Below are 16,649 nucleotides of genomic sequence, written 5' to 3' on the forward strand. Positions count from 1 at the left end.
ACGGGGCACCAGACACCCCGCAGGGCCGAGGGGCCAGGACCCTTTCTAAAAGAATAGGAGCAGAATCTCAAAAGGCTTCCTGGCCAGACCACTGGCGTGGACGGTGTCGGGAACCATCCCTTCCTTATCAAAGCTGATACGTGTTGCCACGTGCTACTCAGAAAGCCATTAGGCAGCCTGGCCCCCAGCCTAGGTGCCGCTGAGTGAGCATGGAAAAGGGGGCTCGCTGGGCCAGATTTTAGCCCAGCAGTGGCTGTTAGCTGAGAAGGAAGCTGGGAGCGGGGCAGCTGCGGGACCCCGGCTGTTCCGCGAGAGCTTGGTCCTGTGGAGGATTTCTCAGGACGCGGCTCCGATGCTTTTCAGCCCCTGGGGGGAGAGCTGCCCGTGGGCAAGGATGAGTGGGCGCTGCCTGGGGACAGTGAAGGGGGGCAGCAGCCCAGCAGGACGCCCTGGGAGGAGTGTGGATGTTCGGGGGGGCAGGGGGAGCCCTGGTTCACACCTTCTCCCCACGTGTCTTTCCAGATGCGCTGGCTCCCTCCCTCCGAGGCTACTTCTCAGGGCTGGAAGTCCCGTCAGTTCTGCTGAATCCCATGTAAGTACTTGGTTTCGAAGAGAACTGTGTCCAGTGCCTGGACGAGCCCAGGCCAGAGCAGACGTTTGATAAGTGGGCGGCTGTCATCCTGCCTCAGCGCCCACTCCTGGGCTTGTCCATGCTCGTGAACAGTCACCCAACAAACTCCTCGTGGCCCAGAGAGTTCCGGGATTTACTTTCCACAGGCAGGTTGCCCTGTTGACCTGAAGTCTCAGTTGGTGGCTCATGTCACCTTCATTTCAATTACCAGGGCAACTGCTGAGTGCAGATTTCAGTTACGGAAGTTCTTAGCACCGTAAAAGGTCAGCGCTTCCAGAGGGCTCCGGTCCTAGGTCAGAAGGAAGGGCCTCACCAAACAGAAGGATTAGTGTTGGGTGTCAGAGTATCAGAAATCCCACACAAGGGTGTCGGAGGGGCCACTCAACCCACACCCCGACCAGTCAGGATTCTTTCTCTGGCCCTGGCAATAAGTAAGTCAAGGGATGACACTTTTGTGCTTTAAGACATCAACTTCAATAAGTTAGGATTGTACCTTTTCTTCTCCTAAGATGACATATTTCTGAGTGTGGTCAAAGAGCACTTGTCCTAGGGTATAACCGTGGACAGAGACTTACATGCTTCTAAGGTCGGAGTTAAAAAGACTTTTTACCAAACGATTCTCAGAGCCTTTATAACAATATGAGCATCGTGAATCTTGAAGATTAGGAAACTCTAGGATGCAGTATTTCTCAAACTTATTTGAGACCAGTACACCCTTTTCTCACAGAATCTTAGGAGACTAATGTTTTACATAGCGCCCACCTTGGGAAACCGTGCCCTCACCTCTTATCCAGAATCTAAACCAGGGGCACCTCTACGTATAACCCTTGGACCATTAGTCACCTGTTAACACTTGTCACTAATCTGTGATTACAGGGGGAAAACCAGGATTCTTTCCTTAAAGCTACTTGTATTTGTCCCTTATTCTGAAATTATGTTCTTCTCTGTGTGTTAAAGTACCCTTTTAAAATGAAATGGTAATGTTAGTGACAGTTGTATTTTAAATGTCCTTTCTTAGAAAGATGAAGTCAGCCGTCCATGGTAGACACCTAAAATGTTCTTTAAAATGTTTTACTGTTTTGTGAAATCTTAGTTTGCTATTTAAGGGTGACTTTTTTCTCCCTGAAAATATAAATTTTATGCTTTTGAGGTATATTCTGGAGTCCCTTTAAGTCCAGAATTTCCTAAGTCCATGCTCCATATCCATATGCCCATAATTAATTTTTAAATTTAATTTATATATCCCCAGCCATTGTTTCTTTGTTCCGAAAAGCCTTAGGCATTTGTTGTGTGGGAATCTTCTCCGTTAGTGGATGGCACTGGTCCAGCGCTGTCATGTTATACAGCTCCAGAAGGCACTGTTCCCAGGTACCTCTCTGTGACAGTGTTTATCTCTTAGTTTTCGGAGGCTGGTAGGTATTCACCTAGGGGTGTCTAGGATAAGAAAACCAGAAATTCTGAAGCTCATGAAAGAGTTCATGGGGTGAAATGCAGATCTGGCATTTTTCGCGTAAGCTGATAGTTGAGGAAATGAATGAAATCGGAGGTGAGGTCGGTGGGGCAGAACCTGGAGGCTCTCCTGGATGCAAGGGGTCAGCTTGTTGGGAGTGAAGAGTGACCAGGAGCTGGAGCGGCACGGCGCCCGGGGAGGGCAGTGTTGAGCTGCCTGGTCTGCAGCGTCAAATGCTGTAGGAAAGCTGAGCAAGATTTTGGCAGTTCCAGCTGGCAAAAGATGGTGGTGGCATAGGGCCCAAGGAAAGAGAAGGCAGGATTGGTAAGCAGTCGAAGAGATCTAGCTCCATTCCCCAGAGATCTACAGGCGGCGTGGCTACCAGAGAAGGGCCAGCAGTTGCTCCCCACTCCCCTGGAAGTATGGCTTCGGAAACACTGTAGGATCTGCATAAAGATGTAATGTCTCCTATGGGTGCATCATTGTGCTGAGATAAACTTGGGCCATGGGCCAGGCTCCTTCCTTGGGGTCTGAAGGGAGTGGGGGAGAGGAGGTGGCTCCGGAGGAGGAGAGATCACTGCACTCAATACACTGCACTTGGGGTTGGGACTGCAGTCTCCCATCCCGCCTGAAGTTAGACCAGCTCAGTATGGCTCCATTACCCAGGCTCCTTCTCATCTCTTGGATCAAGTCCTTTCCAAGACAGCTAATAATCCAGGCTGTGTAATCTTAAGGAAACGTAAGTTAGAACTGAAAACAGTGGTGCTGATGAAATAACAAACATTTTAGAGCAAAATGAGTCTCTAGAAAAGGGCAAGTGAAGGGTAAGTGCCACCAGTGGAACCACTGGCCCACATGGCCTTCCTGTACTCATTGGAAGGGGCTTTCTTCCCCCCCCGCCGGAAAGATGGCGCCAGAATAGGGGCAGAAGTGACATCTGGTATCAGACATAAGGACCTGTATGCAGACTGGCGTCACTTGTGATGTGTGGAACGTCAGGGCTGCCTCCTTCTGGATCCTGAACATTCCAGGCCTGTTCTCCCAGAGGTCCTTCAGGGATTTTTAATTGACCCACTCTGAGCGCTTATTTCTAAAGGGAAATCAGTGACTAGACTAGAAAAGTAAACAAGCTCTTTATTCTTTAAATAAACGTGTGTTGTCTATCTACTATGTGGTAGATATAAAAATGTGTGAAACTAGGCCTGTGCCCCTGAAGAGCTTCAGTTCTAAGGGGCAAGAGCCATGGACACACATTTTAAAGAGAAAGGAGAATTATTGCCCAGGATGCTCCAGAGGGAGGAGCGCTCCAAAGGGGGTGGGTGTGCGTGTGGACTGCCATCAGCGGCATAAGTAAGACCACCAGAAGGGTGGTCGTTAGAGGGGTGGGTGTTACTGACGGTTTAATTTGTTCAACATCTTGCTTGACAGATGGTGTTTAGTCTGGTTGCAACGTGTGCACATCACTACAGAGTTTTGCTAATGGTTCAGCCATGTGGCCGAGAACTCCAGAAAACATAATAACGATTGGCAGTGATCAATTTCCCAGATGGGTTGAGGACAGAAAAGCACGAGCAAGTCTGTAGTCGCTCCTTACAAGGAATAAGGGTTACGCAGTTTTCCTGGTTGGGTATCCAAATGTAGTTAAATAAATCAGAAAAAAGGGGGGAGAAAGAATTAGAGTTGGAGTGGATGTGGGAGGGTGTTCTTAAAGAACTCATGAAATTTCCCTGGCCGGGGACCAAGACCACAGCATAGAAATTATAAGCACATGTAGTTACAGCCTCACTGAATTAAAGGAGAACATGGCAAGGGATAAGAATTTGAACCTGTTTGTTCCTTTTGTTTAGTTTTGGGGAGGAATGGCCTAGTCTGTCCTTGGCTGTGAGCACCAGTGCCTTGGGGATGCGGCCGTGATCCGGAGAGCCCCAGCTGCTGGGTGTCCAGGCAGAGCTTAGAGCTTCGCAGGGTGGGAAAGGCAGAGTCTTCATGGAAGCCCAGACAGCTGCTGGGGCTCCACGCGGCCACCCCCTGCCTTCTCCCTAGAAGAGGCCCCAGGGTCATTCCCTTTCCTTCTGCGAACCAAGGTCTTTCGGTCACATGTAAGTCCATTGACACAATACATATTCAGTGACCATCTGCAGGATGTAAGGTACTGTTCTGGGTGTTGCATATACAACAGTGGACAGAAGCAGACAAAACCCTTGACTTGGTGGAGCTGACATTCTGTAACAGGGAGAAGAAGAGTAATAAAATACTAAATTAAACACAGTAGGTCAGGTGGTGAGAAGGGCTAATGGAAAAATGTAAATCAAGGAAAGAGGGCAAATGTGAGGGGTCAGCAGGTGCTTCCTTGCACACGGGAGCAGAGATGAAAGCTCTCCCAGATTTATATGGGGTTCTTTTTTCAGAACAGACCTCACTTTACTCAAGTTTAGAGAACAGTTTAACTTCTCTGTTCCTCCTCTTCTTCCCTCCCTTTTGCTACATCCACGTGAACAGGCTTGAGCTGGTTAGGGCTTGAAGGCAGTGCTGGCAGAACGTGCGCCGGCGGCCCGAGTGGATGAGCCCTTCCCTGAGAGGGGTCTCCACGTGCCCTGGTTCTGATTACCCCACCCTGAGCCCTGGGGTCTGTTTTGCTTCCTGTGTGAGTCAGAAAGTAGGGACGGGCCTGAGAACCTGCCTCCTGCCAGGCACCGGGGTGGTGGCGTCCCTTCCAGCTTTCTGCTAACCACCTCCTAGCACCTGCCGAGCCGCGTGCCACCCAAGACTGTTGTGACAGCCCAGTGCAGTCACCTGTGGCTCCCCCTGCACCCATGGTCTATTCTGCGAGTCTGGCTGGGACACGGAGGCCCCTGAGCACGTGCACCAGGGAGCTGCCTGCCCGGCCCCTGGAGGAAGGTCACAGATCGCGGCCGCACGTTAAGATCAGGGCATTGAGCCTCGGTGTCTCCGCGGTCGCAGGGCAGGGCCACCTGCAGGAGCCGACCGTCCACTGCCATCCGCTCTCTGCGTGGCTGAAAGGAGAGGTTCAGAAGGCCGGCGTGCTCACCGTAAAGTTAAAGGTGAACGCCTTGGGACTCCCCTCTGGTGTTTTGTGTTCTCTGGGGAGTCCTCTCCCGGGGTCTCTGCAAAGCAGACTCTGGCCCACGTGCTCTCTCTGCCCACCCGGTGAGCCCGGTGTGCGGACAAGTGTTGTTGATGCAGTAACTGGAGAGAGCGGCTTGCTGATAAAACCCTGGGCTCCCAGAACCCGGGCCGAGAAGCCAGGGTCCCAGGACTCCTAAACCACCTCAGTCCTCCCGACTAGCTCCAGCCCGGAGGCTGAGAGGAATCTGGTCATCAGTGTGATTTCCTAAACGACAGGCATCCTAAAAAGGCAGTCTTGGTCTGGCCGCCCCAGGAGGCACCCTGGGTCTGCAGGCACGCCCTCCCTCCCTCCTTGCCTGTGCCCGGCAAGTGTGGACACGGCCGGCAAAACTTGGGTCAGGTGATAGGTTTTGTTTCCAGGGGTGAACATTGATTTTTCTGTCCTCAACCCAACTCTTACCAGGAGACTAGAATCACATCTACTCATCTTCAATGTTTTTATAGTGAAATTCTGGGGAAAACTTTTTTTTTCCTGACTCTGAGAAGAGGGATGCCCTGGGAAGGCGGTCTTTCTTTCAGCCTGCCGCCTCACCCCGGAGGCCGTCTGAGCGCAGGGCATGGTCTCCCTGCAGCATCCCGGGGCAGCTTTCCACAGCACGTCGTGCGCTCCTGCCCACAAAGCCCTGTGCGCCAGAAGCAGGCTCTCTGTCCCGGGAAGGAGAGCAGCGCTGAAGACTTGAGGAACGCTAGCGGGGAATCGGGCACCGGTGTCCATGTGCTGGGCGAGGGCCTGCCTTCCTCAGCACCAGGAATTCTTGATGAAGCCAGCCAGCCCGGAGGCAGCCATGCCTGCAGGAAGAATATTAAAAATGTGTTGCTCACTGAGTGTCTGCCTCTTCCTGTCTCAGAATTCTCAGACACTGGGAATAGCAGGGTAGGTTCACAAGTGTTAGCTTTTGGGTTTTGTTTCCTAGTAGGTGCTCGGAGCAAAGTCGAGTTCATTGGTGCACGTGACAGCACAGGGTTCTCCTGGAGAGTTGCTTCTGTGGCCTTGAGCTGACCAGAGTTGTCCCTGGGGTCTGGGGCGGCCCCTGGAGTTGGTTAGGTTTCGGGCTCCTCTCGGGGGGGCCTCAGATCCCGTGCCTTTCCTCTGTCCAGTCCTGGGGGACGTGTGTGCAGAGGCCCTGCCTGCCTGCCCCCGGGGGGCTTATGCCCTGGTGCTCCTGAAGGGCACGCTTTTCTCCAGGTGCCCTCCCCACTGGGCTTGCTGCCAGTGAGTCCCTGGGAGCCACCCTCTGCCGCCGGGCACCCCGGCCCCCGAGAGCCTCCTCCCACTGGCTGCGCCACGTCCCGGCGAGAGCTCTTCGTGGCACTCCTAGTCGGAGCTCGTCCTCAGGCTCAGCAGTGGAGGCCTTTGGTGCTGGTGCCTTTGCCTCGCAGCTCTCTGCCCTCGGAACAGGCCCGGGGAAGCCGGCAGCCGGGGTGGCTGTCACCGCGGGTGTTAAAGGCTGATCTCTTTCTCCACCCCAGGTTCCAGGTGTGTGATGGTGGCTGCAATCTGTCTTGTGGGTGTTAACGCAATCTTCAAGTGGCTACTGTTCTCGAGCTGTTCTACAAAACTGGAGCGCGCTGGTGAGTTCCAAAGTCAGAGACTGAACGGTTCCTCCCACGCAGCAGCGTGTCCCGGGCAGGGCACGGCCGCGTGGAGCGGTGTAGCCGGGACCATCACACCAGCATCCCCTGTGGGTGGGGCCCCTCCGGGGGCCGCGCTGGGCGCCCTGGGTTGCGACCTGCTGGGTGGGTGCTCGGGATCAGCGTGCGCTCGTCTCCTCTAGCTGCCGCCTGCTGGGGGAGAGTCGTCCCAGGGTAGCAGGTGAGCTCTGCGGGCTCTCAGAGCGCGGCACCCAGTGCTCGGTCCTCACAGCCCTGCTGCGTGAGGCCGTCAACACCTTTCAGCCAGCAGCAGCCGGGTATGAGGTAGTCCATCAAAGGGAACATATGTGTGAATGAAGTTTTTCCCTTTAAGCCCTAAGCCTTTTTTTCTTTTAATTAACCATTTTGGTGGACATCTTCAGATGTAGTATGTATATTCCTTTTGATCTGTTAGTCCAGTTATACTGAATGTAGTGCAGTCCTTTCTGGATGACTTGGAGACATTCTGATGAGCCTCTTTAGAAACAGGGCGATTGCCCTTGGGCGTGACGGAATTATAACGGGGTCTACCTGGACTCCTCTGAACTGCGGGGCTTTTCTAGTGGTGAAGATTTTGGTGATTTGTCCGTCTTCTCCGTCGCTACCAGCTGTCACTGCTCAGTTCTTTCACTCCTAGCAGTAAGCGTGGTCTCGGGACAGTCGTGCAGCAGGGTTCCAGGAGGCGACCTGCCTGCTGGGCACCACATGTGGGGCTTCCAGTCTCTTTGGAAAGCTTGACCTAGAACAGCAGGAATGCCAGGGGCAGGCCAGCAGCAGTTATGTCCCAGCCCAAATAAGGTGGCAGATTTCATCCCTGCGAGGGGCCTATAAAGAAAAGATGAGTCATAGAGAGAACAAGATTCCTGCTAAGGGCAGAGAACCGGGCAGTTGGGCCTAGGAGGTCATTACCACGTTTGGGGCATAAGTAATCTCGTGCTCAGAAGACCACCTCTCAGTGCCCCCGAGAGGCGCGCGTAGTGGGCGCGTGCAGCCTGCCCACCCTGCCTGCGTGGGGACCCGGCGTCAGGCACTTGGGGTCTTTTTTCCCACTGACGTCTGTTTCTCACACTAACCAGACTGACCAACAGGTAAAGATTTTTCCACATCACACAGGGCAGCCAAGAGATATCCCACTAGTTCTACAGCCTTCTAATCGATCAGGTTTTCCTTTTCTCATGGCCCTTAACAGAAGTGACCACAGTATTCTTACGGATATTACCACTCAGTAAAACTGTTTAAAAAGATAAGATTTTGCTTTGCTTTCTCTCCTCCTCTGGGGAAATTTAAGGACCAATTAGAAGCCACCCATACAATTCTTTTAGAAGGTTAGAGGAGGGGTTTTTTTGTTTTGTTTTTTTTTAGTGCAGTAAATCAGCCCAGATCTCAGTAATTCGGGCACAAGCAGATGAGCCCCGTCAGGAAGCAGCAGCAGCTGGAGCGTGTGGTGACTCTCTGCAGACAGTGGAAGGGCCTGGTGACAAGGGGGAGGAGAACCGGGGCTTGGTTCTGGGTGGGCAGCTGAGCCTGAGAGAGTGGCGGTGGCCCACGTGGACGGGGTCTTCAGCACTAGCCGTGTTCGCGGTGGGGCTTACCAGTCCCAGGCCGCCCGTCGGTTACAAGAGTGTAGAGGAGGCTTTCCCCTCCCCAGCTCTGCAGTCAGACAGCACTGCAGGGATAGGCCTGGCCTGTGAGGAGGGAGGATCTCTGGCCCCAAGGGCGGGCCTCCTGAGGCTGAGGGCTGGCGTCCACCCAGGGCCACAGCGGGGCGGCCAGCGTGAGCTCGTTTCCATGGCCAGTGGTGCGCTGGTGCAGGGGATGCATCTTTAGAATAGGGAGGAGTTTCTAACCACAGATGACTGTTCCCTGGAGACTCTATAGACTGTGAACCTTTTAAAATGTTAACTAGTCTGTTACAAATTAGTATCAGCATTTGATTTTTTAAAAGTCAAGCTGACAGGTATAAAATGAAAACTAAACCACTCTTATTAAAAACCTTAGTCACATGATGTTGAGATTTGGATGGAAGGGAATATTTCTTACCTTTTAGTAAAAATGAATAAATGTTAGAAAAAAACTCTTGGGGAAGAAATCATTAGTAAATAGGTCAAGTATACATACAGATGGATTGGGGGAAGACAGAAAGAGGATTTTCTTCTCGCTGGGAGAAAACGCTCACAAGGCGCTTGCATCAACACACTCTAACTTACCAACCTACCAAGCCGCCTCAGGGAAGAGCAGCCTCTCCTGTGGGTCTCGACATTGGCCACCCCCCAACGCCACCAGGGCAGCCGGCACCATGACCCATACACGTCGGCAGCTGTCCCCGAGCACTGAGGGACACGCAGTGATCTTCTCCATCAAGGACAGCTGAAATGAACTGGTTTAGAATCGTGCAATATTCCTTAAGACACAGGGAGACATTCTCCATTGTCTTCAAATTGAGACAGTTGTGACCTGCTTCAGACAAGATTTTATACACATTTTCTTCCCTTGTTTATCCCATCACATGCATGTCATAGTTGACCCCCTTTCCGGAAAGGTTCTGTGAGGAGAGTCTGCTCTGTAAACAGAGCCTGACTCTCTCCCACCCCCCATGGTGCTCTGTGTTCCCGGATGTCTTTGCTTTCTGTTTAAAATGTCCTTGTTAATACATTCCAAGGTTTGAACTCCGTTCCTAGCTCTAAACCCCTTTCCTTGTTTACAGGGATTGAAATAGCCACATTTTGACCTTCTATTCAGTCTGGAACATCTATGGCAATGCGGACGCATTTTTTTCCCGTGTGAGAATTGCATTTACCCAACACAGTTATGGAAAAGCGGAAAAGCTCGGGGAACTTATCGACTCTCACCCCTTTCTTTGTTTCTTCCCTCCCTGTTCTTTTTCACTTCAAAAGATCCGACTTTCTATGCAGCCTAGATTAACCGGCCCCGTCCATCTTTCTTCCTGCTCAGGGGCCCAGGAAGGGGACAGAGTACCCTGAAGTCGGGTGTGTTGCTTATCGCCTCGGAAAGCTGGGGGCGCCTTCCCACTCCCCACATCAGCTTTCTGTAGAGGCCCTGTCAGGGCCGGTGTGCAGAGCCCCACGTGGGCCCCAGGCACAGTCTCCTGGCTCTCAGCCTAGCCTGGGGGCCATGTCCCATTAATGGCCTATCGTTCCCGTTTCATTTGTCCTAGAGTCCAGGTGTCTGCATTTTTGCTACATGCAAGTGACTGTGTCTGGAGTAGAGGATGGTGGAGATGGTCTCAGGGAGGAAAGTAATCCTTGTGAAAGCCAAGTAAGTGGCCTGGACCGTGAGAGCTCCGGCCAGGAGCTGAGAAAGCCCTGCAGCCTGAAGGGGTCAGGAAAGGCTGGAGGAAGTGGGGCTTAAACTGAGTTTTGAAAGATAGTAGGGTTTGTATATGTGGAACATACACTAACAGAAGCGGGGGACGTAAGAATGACTGTGTGGTCTTGTGGAAAGTGGATTTTGATCAAGGTTTTGAGGGTCTTGGGGAGGCAGCGGAGGTCTGAGCGAGGTAGCGGGAGGTGCTTTAGGAATTGTCACCTTACTGCCCAAAGCAAAATGAATGAAGAGTCTAGTGGAAACACGTACCAGGAGAGGCGAACCAAGCCGGTGAGGGTGGTCAGAGTGACCTGAGAGTGCAGGGCGTGTCTGGGAACGCAGCCGTGTGAAGGCCAAGTGGTGAGTCCCGGTAGAGACGCGTTGCCTTTGAGGTCCTGGCAGAAGCGCCCAGGGCAGAGCTGATGGGAATGGGGAGAACCGCCCGGGAGCTGGTGGTGGAACCGGAAAGAGGCCGGAGCTGGCAACGTGCACTTGCCCGAAGGTGGCCTTTGAGCACCCGAGAAGCAAGCAGACCTAGACGAGGCAGGCCCTGCCTCACCCAGCCAGGGGCTGGAAGAGACTGCAGCGGCTTCGTCCTTCCTGAACTAGTGGGCGCCCCCGGGGAAGGCTCCCCTGCTCGCAGCCCCTGAAGGCCGTCGGCCGCTTTCAAGGGCGGCCCTCTCCAAGCCCGTGCCCTGCGAGGGGCCCCTCAGGTTCCCAGAGCCCACGGGCTGCCCGCTGCTGTCCCGTGAGCTGCTCCGAAGTGGGAACTGCCCTCAGGCACTGGTTTCCTGGAATCGACGACATCCGCGGCTTGGGTTGCTGGCATGGGGTCAAGTTTGGAATGACGGGGGACTTGTCATTCCAGGCCTGACAAGCCAAGACTGTGGAGGAAGGAAGCCGGCCTTGTCTCCGGGTCCCCAAAGCTGGTTTCCCTCCTCCGTGGACGGACAGAGACCGGCAGGTGGGGAGGCCCCTTTGGCAGCCAGAGGCCGCAGATCAGACGCTCGTGGGGACTGAGGCTCGGAGTGCATTAGAGAACGTCAGCTGCTACAGCACCAGAGACCAGGCCTGGCCCTGTGACCCCCGTAACGCTGGGCACATGCATTCCTGCCACCCACCCGGGCCTGCTTCAGGCCGTGCACACCTGGGCTGGATCGGGGGTCCTGGTGCCCCACCCCCTGCTGGGTAGAAATCAGGCGGGAGAAGAGATGTAGCTTTCACGAGGGGGGTCCTTCTGCTGGCCCTGCTGAGTGTCACAGTACGTGTGACCTGCACCAAAGATGGGGTGTGAAGGGTCCTGGCCTGCTTCGATTCCTCCGGCATTGAGTGAGTCTGGGGGGCTGATCCCCACCACTATGCTGGGCACCAGGGGAAGCAAAGGAATTTTCCTAAAGGAGGTGACCTCCTCCTGCTGGACAAATCCTGTTCCAGAGAACTCAGAGAAACTGAAGGGAGGACGTGGGGACGGGGCTCCCAGAGCTCGAGTTGGGAGCATTTCTAAACCAAAGGGGACACTCGTTATCCTCTCCATAATCGTAACTAAATGATGGGTGAGGGCTAATTTAATAGTTACAACAAGCTGAAGAGACAGGTAAGTGTTAACCTACCTTCAGAGAAGAGGTTCGGGATGTCCAGATCCCTACTCTCGAGAGCAGTGTCCTAGCTTCTCCCCATGGAGTTTTCCATGAGCCACAGGTCTGTGGTTATTATATTCGGTCTTCTGACTTGTGGCTCATTATTTTTACCCATTTGTACTGTCATCCAGAAACTGGGCTCTGACAAGATATATTGGGTCATAGTTTAGGTCCAGCTGGCACTGGACGGGTCTGGGTGGGAGAGGAGTGCTCAGTACGATCGTCCAGTGTGCTGTGTGTGAGAGTTTAACTCAGGGCCGTAGAGGGGTTGTTAACAGCAAGGACGGCCTCCTGCCACCTACAGAATTCTAGTAGTATATATGCTGATTACTTCTACGTCCACCTTTCCTGCAGTCACAGATTTATGTGAGTCTGACCTGTTGGTAAGATGGCAAGAAAACAAGGGACTGGGGAGTTGGAGAGATGAAAGTAAAATGAGTGACAGAATAAGAGTAGGGCACCTACAATGCAGCCTTCACGTGAGTGAGTAGATGCAGACACAAAGGAGCTGAGAAGTGTTTAAGAAACGCCTGGGACCAGGGTCTGCCAGGGACAAAGTCTAGATGATCGTCCGAAGGCCCTTTATTCTGCCACGAAGCAAAACAAATATGAGTGCTTCCTTGCAACTGCAGGGGAGGGAGGGCTTGAAAAGATTATTCTAGTAAGAGAAAGATAAACAGAAATTAAATACCCACTCCCCGTGTTTGTAAAGCGAGACCACTGGGCGTCTGGCTTGTGAGTGGTCTGCATCTGGAGGGTCAGTGAGGATATTCCGTGTTTACAGAGAGGTGTACACATGCGCCGTCGTAGGGAATCACCAGGAGTCTCTGAGCCATGGCTTCTATCCACTCGTGTCCCCAAACAGCTGCGCAGCTCAGAGGAAGGACCGCGCGCTTGTGAGACCCGCTGCCCTTACACGCTTGCTTTCTGTTTCAGGCTGGAACCCGCCCAGTTTTGGTCCCTTCAAGACTCTGCCACAGCCTCTATCACACATCTGTTTTTCTCGAAGAAAAAAAATACAATAAAAATGTTTTACTCTTTTACACTGTATAATTGTAAGAAATAGTGTGTGTTATTTGTGAACGCATGGTCTGCCATTTCTGTACAGTTTGGAGATATTTTCGAATGAAACATAAAAGATGTCAACGATAAAATCAAGAGAGTGAGTATTTTTATACCAAACATTTTAAGTATGACAGGATGGATGATCTTACACTGGGTTGGATCACAGATTTTGTGCTTGACTTTTGAATGCTTGTAATTTAAAATATCTATTTTTTTCCTTTAAAAGAAGCTGCATGTTTAAGGCATGTTTTTAAACATTATCAAAATTTCCAGAATCATATGGTGAATGTATAGAAATCTGTTTACCTGGCCTGAGTCCAGGGTCCATGAGTAACGCGGCATTAGATGTTTGTTAGAACCGCTAGTGCAGTGCTCGGGGTTTACTCCCAGGTCTAGTAGGACACCCTGCAAGACAATCAAAGCCTCCAGGAGCTTCTGTCTTAACGGCGGCAGGTTCCCAGCTGGGCAAAGCAGCCTTTCCTTGGTGCACATTCCTCACCAGAGTGCACCCTTAGAAAAGCCCGGCAGCTCCAGAGGTGACTATACATAAATTGTGGGCCAAGTGTTGGGTTTTGCCGTTTTCTTACGTTTTTCTTCTACCAGCACGCTCCTGTGTGCGCCCAGCTGACGCGCGACCCCCCCGGTGAACGTGCTGAGTCTGAGGGGAAGCCTTGGCCCACCTGGCTGCAGTGAGCTGCTCCCGTCTCCCAAGTGATTTTGCAAAACGTGGGTAGAACTGAGCTGGCGTTCCTGAGCCTTGGCAGCAGCGGGCCAGGCACACCACTTAAAACATGATCTTGACTCCCACGTGCTCACCGTGACACTACCTGCCCCATCGGCCCAGTGGCGTCTGGAATGCGTACTCGTCAGCTTGCTTCAAGACTCCGTCAAAGCCAGAGAGTCGGTCTTGCGTGGTAAGCTGACACTTCCAGGGTGTGTGACAGCTCACTCTCCCCCTTGCTGGAGAAGAGCTGGGTGTAAGAATATATTGACCTAAGAATTTTTAACTGCTGATATAGCTACACATGACCACAAGCTTTCTTACCGATCTGCTCACGTTGTGCTGAAGACTTCGATGTTTTAATGACTAATATACATGGTTGGTGTCAGATTTTCTAGTTTCATTATTTTCCATTAGAAGTAAAGAGATCAAGAAGCTTTTAAAGGTCATCACAAAAAAAGCAAAAGGAGCCAGGGGTGAGGGGCACTCACCCTCCGATAAGTGACAGGAAGGAACGTCCCTGCCACACCCAAGCCCTGCTTAGGCCTTCAGCGCCGCCTGGTTCGTGGTGACAGTTCTGTACTCTTGTTTCTAAGGAAAACAGCAACTTCCACACAGTCTATTATGCTTTTATAAACTGTTTAAAGGTACTTTTCTATTGTCATTTTTAAGAATAAAGTGCTAATTCCAGCTGTCACACCACTGCTTGGCATATTCCTTTTTGTAAGACCAACCCAGTGCATCCACACTGCAGACCAGGGAGCGAAGTTGCTCCCATTTTCAGGTCTGGACAGAGCTAAGCACTGGCCCTTGAGCCCAGGACAGAGGGGCTAAGGGAAGAAAGGGGCAGGGATGGGAGGGCCTGGACAACCCATGCAAAGGCTCTACTGGGGGCGCCTGCTAACTGACGGACGCGGCGGCCTTGACCAGAGCCTCCCGACCCACAGGAGGGTCGCAGGGGAGATTCACACGCCTTTCGTGATGCCTTTTACTGCACTCAGCAGACCCCACATCCTCCTCAGGCTACAAAGCTTTAGCTCAGGCCTATCTGAAATCTGTATTTGCGGTTTTCTACTGACTTAGAGTAAGAAATATTAAGTGAGAAGCCAGGCCTTGATAGCCAAGACCATAAAGTGCTTTATATAAATATATTCTCACCAACTCCTCTTCCCCCAAAAGGCGGAGGGGGCCATAGCACTCAATTCCAACTAATGGCAACCACCACAAGCAACTAACTATTAGTCTCGCTGGGCACTGATGTTATTGGTTCTGTGGTTTGGATCTCACGTTCTTTTTACAGAGAAGACCAGCCACCAAAAGTGGGTCCCAGTCACAGCCTTCCAGTACCCTGGGGCCAGGGACGAAGGCAGAAAACGACCACACAGCTCTGCCGCCCAGCCCAGGCTCTGCAGGCCACATCTGACATGGCTCCGGGATCATGGCTCTGGGACAGGCTTAATGGTGTGCTTTGCCTTCGGCCCATCTGGGACCTTCCAACTCCAAGGCACCAGAGACGGGCCAGGCAGCCTAGGAATTGAGGGCGCCTCCCCCGGAAGGGCTGAACACAGTCACTGCCATAGGTTTTTGCACAAAGGGCCTTGGGATGGATGAGTGAGTGCCTGGGTCACCACTGCTGTGCAAGTGACAAGTCTGGACAGTACCTACCTGTCTAGCGTGAGCTCCAGACACAACCCCACTTGAACACTTGAACACCAGCTTCATTTTGTGTCACTCCACTGAGCACAAACACTGGAATTGGGAATTTGCGATAAGAAAAGGGCAGGTCTGTCTGCTTACTTCTGCGCATAATGTCCCAGTCTGTAGAATCCAGCAAGATAAACTAAGCCATCCATTGTTACCAAGTAAACCCTCCATTGAGAGGGAAGATGTACCGCTTAGAACACAGGACTCATGTCATAAAACTGGCATTAAGTACTGAAATTAAGTACTATGCTTTCTACCTCTATAACAAAATTACAAATTAAAGGAATCTGGAAAAGAACCTTAAAACTTGCAAAATGAAAGTTACAGTATAATCAATCATACATACAGGCTTCAAATTCCCAGTACCTGAATACACGTCCAGACCTACTTTCACAGGAGAAGAAGCATGGCCGGACACCCCAAGAACTCTTGGTGTCTGTGTCACGGTGACATACAGGAATCAACTAGCTATTTCTGAGTGCTTTGGGCAAGGCATGCTTAGCTCAAGGAATACAAGCAGACTTCCTACTGTATCCCCCATCTATCACTGGGACGCCCAACTGTTAGGTGAAAAGTGCATTCTTACCCAGTGTGAAGAGAGTTTTCAGCACGCAGTTGCTTGCTCTCTCACTCTTCCAGTGTCACCCCCGTTCTATCACACCTCCTCATGACATCAAACAACTGGACAACATTCTGAGAAGGCAGAAGAGTATGTTACTAGTGATGTGTTATCTGAAATGTTGGTCCTCAAAACGCCTACACCGAAACTCGTGACTGTGACACTGAAAAGCCATACGGAGTCAGCTAACGGATAAGGCCCTCTAGACAGGAGAACACTTAACTGCCACAGTGAAGCTCTGGCTACTGCTGCAGAACGTCCTGGATGGTGCCCAACTCCCCCAGACTGGCCTGGCTCTAACCACCCCAAGCCCCCAGATGCCCATATGCCGTGAGAAACCTTCCTCAGGTGCTGCTTCACCAGGGCTTCCACAGTACAAACCATACTTCCCTGCTTTATGAGGGGGAAAGGGCCCTGTGCCCATGAACCGTAACAACATGCCCATAACTCAAGACCCAGGGAAGCCTTCCGCTCCCCACTGCTCACACCCATCTCTCACTTGAAGTGAAACTCTCTCACCGTGCTAATTAACAATAAATTAGGGCTTCCCTGGTGGCGCAGTGGTTGAGAATCTGCCTGCCAATGCAGGGGACACGGGTTCGAGCCCTGGTCTGGGAAGATCCCACATGCCGCGGAGCAACTAGACCCATGAGCCACAACTACTGAGCCTGCGCGTCTGGAGCCTGTGCTCCGCAACAAGAGAGGCCGCAATAGTGAGA

The 16,649-nt window shown here is 52.1% G+C and overlaps 1 protein-coding gene across 4 annotated transcripts in view; it reads left to right on the top strand.

The window, feature by feature from the left end:
- Positions 1-14,306, top strand: part of RBPMS (RNA binding protein, mRNA processing factor) — a 188,254-nt gene extending 173,948 nt beyond the window's left edge. For 3 of the 4 annotated variants that reach the window (XM_036838866.1, XM_036838859.1, XM_036838861.1), the window contains 3 exons: positions 523-592; positions 6,699-6,800; positions 12,758-14,306. In XM_036838866.1, the coding sequence (XP_036694761.1) occupies positions 523-585 (63 nt within the window). In that variant the 3' untranslated portion in view covers positions 586-592; positions 6,699-6,800; positions 12,758-14,306. Of the gene's footprint in view, positions 1-522; positions 595-6,698; positions 6,801-12,757 lie in introns of those variants that run through there. The other variant, XM_036838863.1, reaches the window with a different exon arrangement.
- Positions 14,307-16,649: the final 2,343 nt, after the last annotated feature.

This window comes from Balaenoptera musculus, chromosome 21, assembly GCF_009873245.2.
Source record: "Balaenoptera musculus isolate JJ_BM4_2016_0621 chromosome 21, mBalMus1.pri.v3, whole genome shotgun sequence".
NCBI lineage: Eukaryota > Metazoa > Chordata > Mammalia > Artiodactyla > Balaenopteridae > Balaenoptera > Balaenoptera musculus.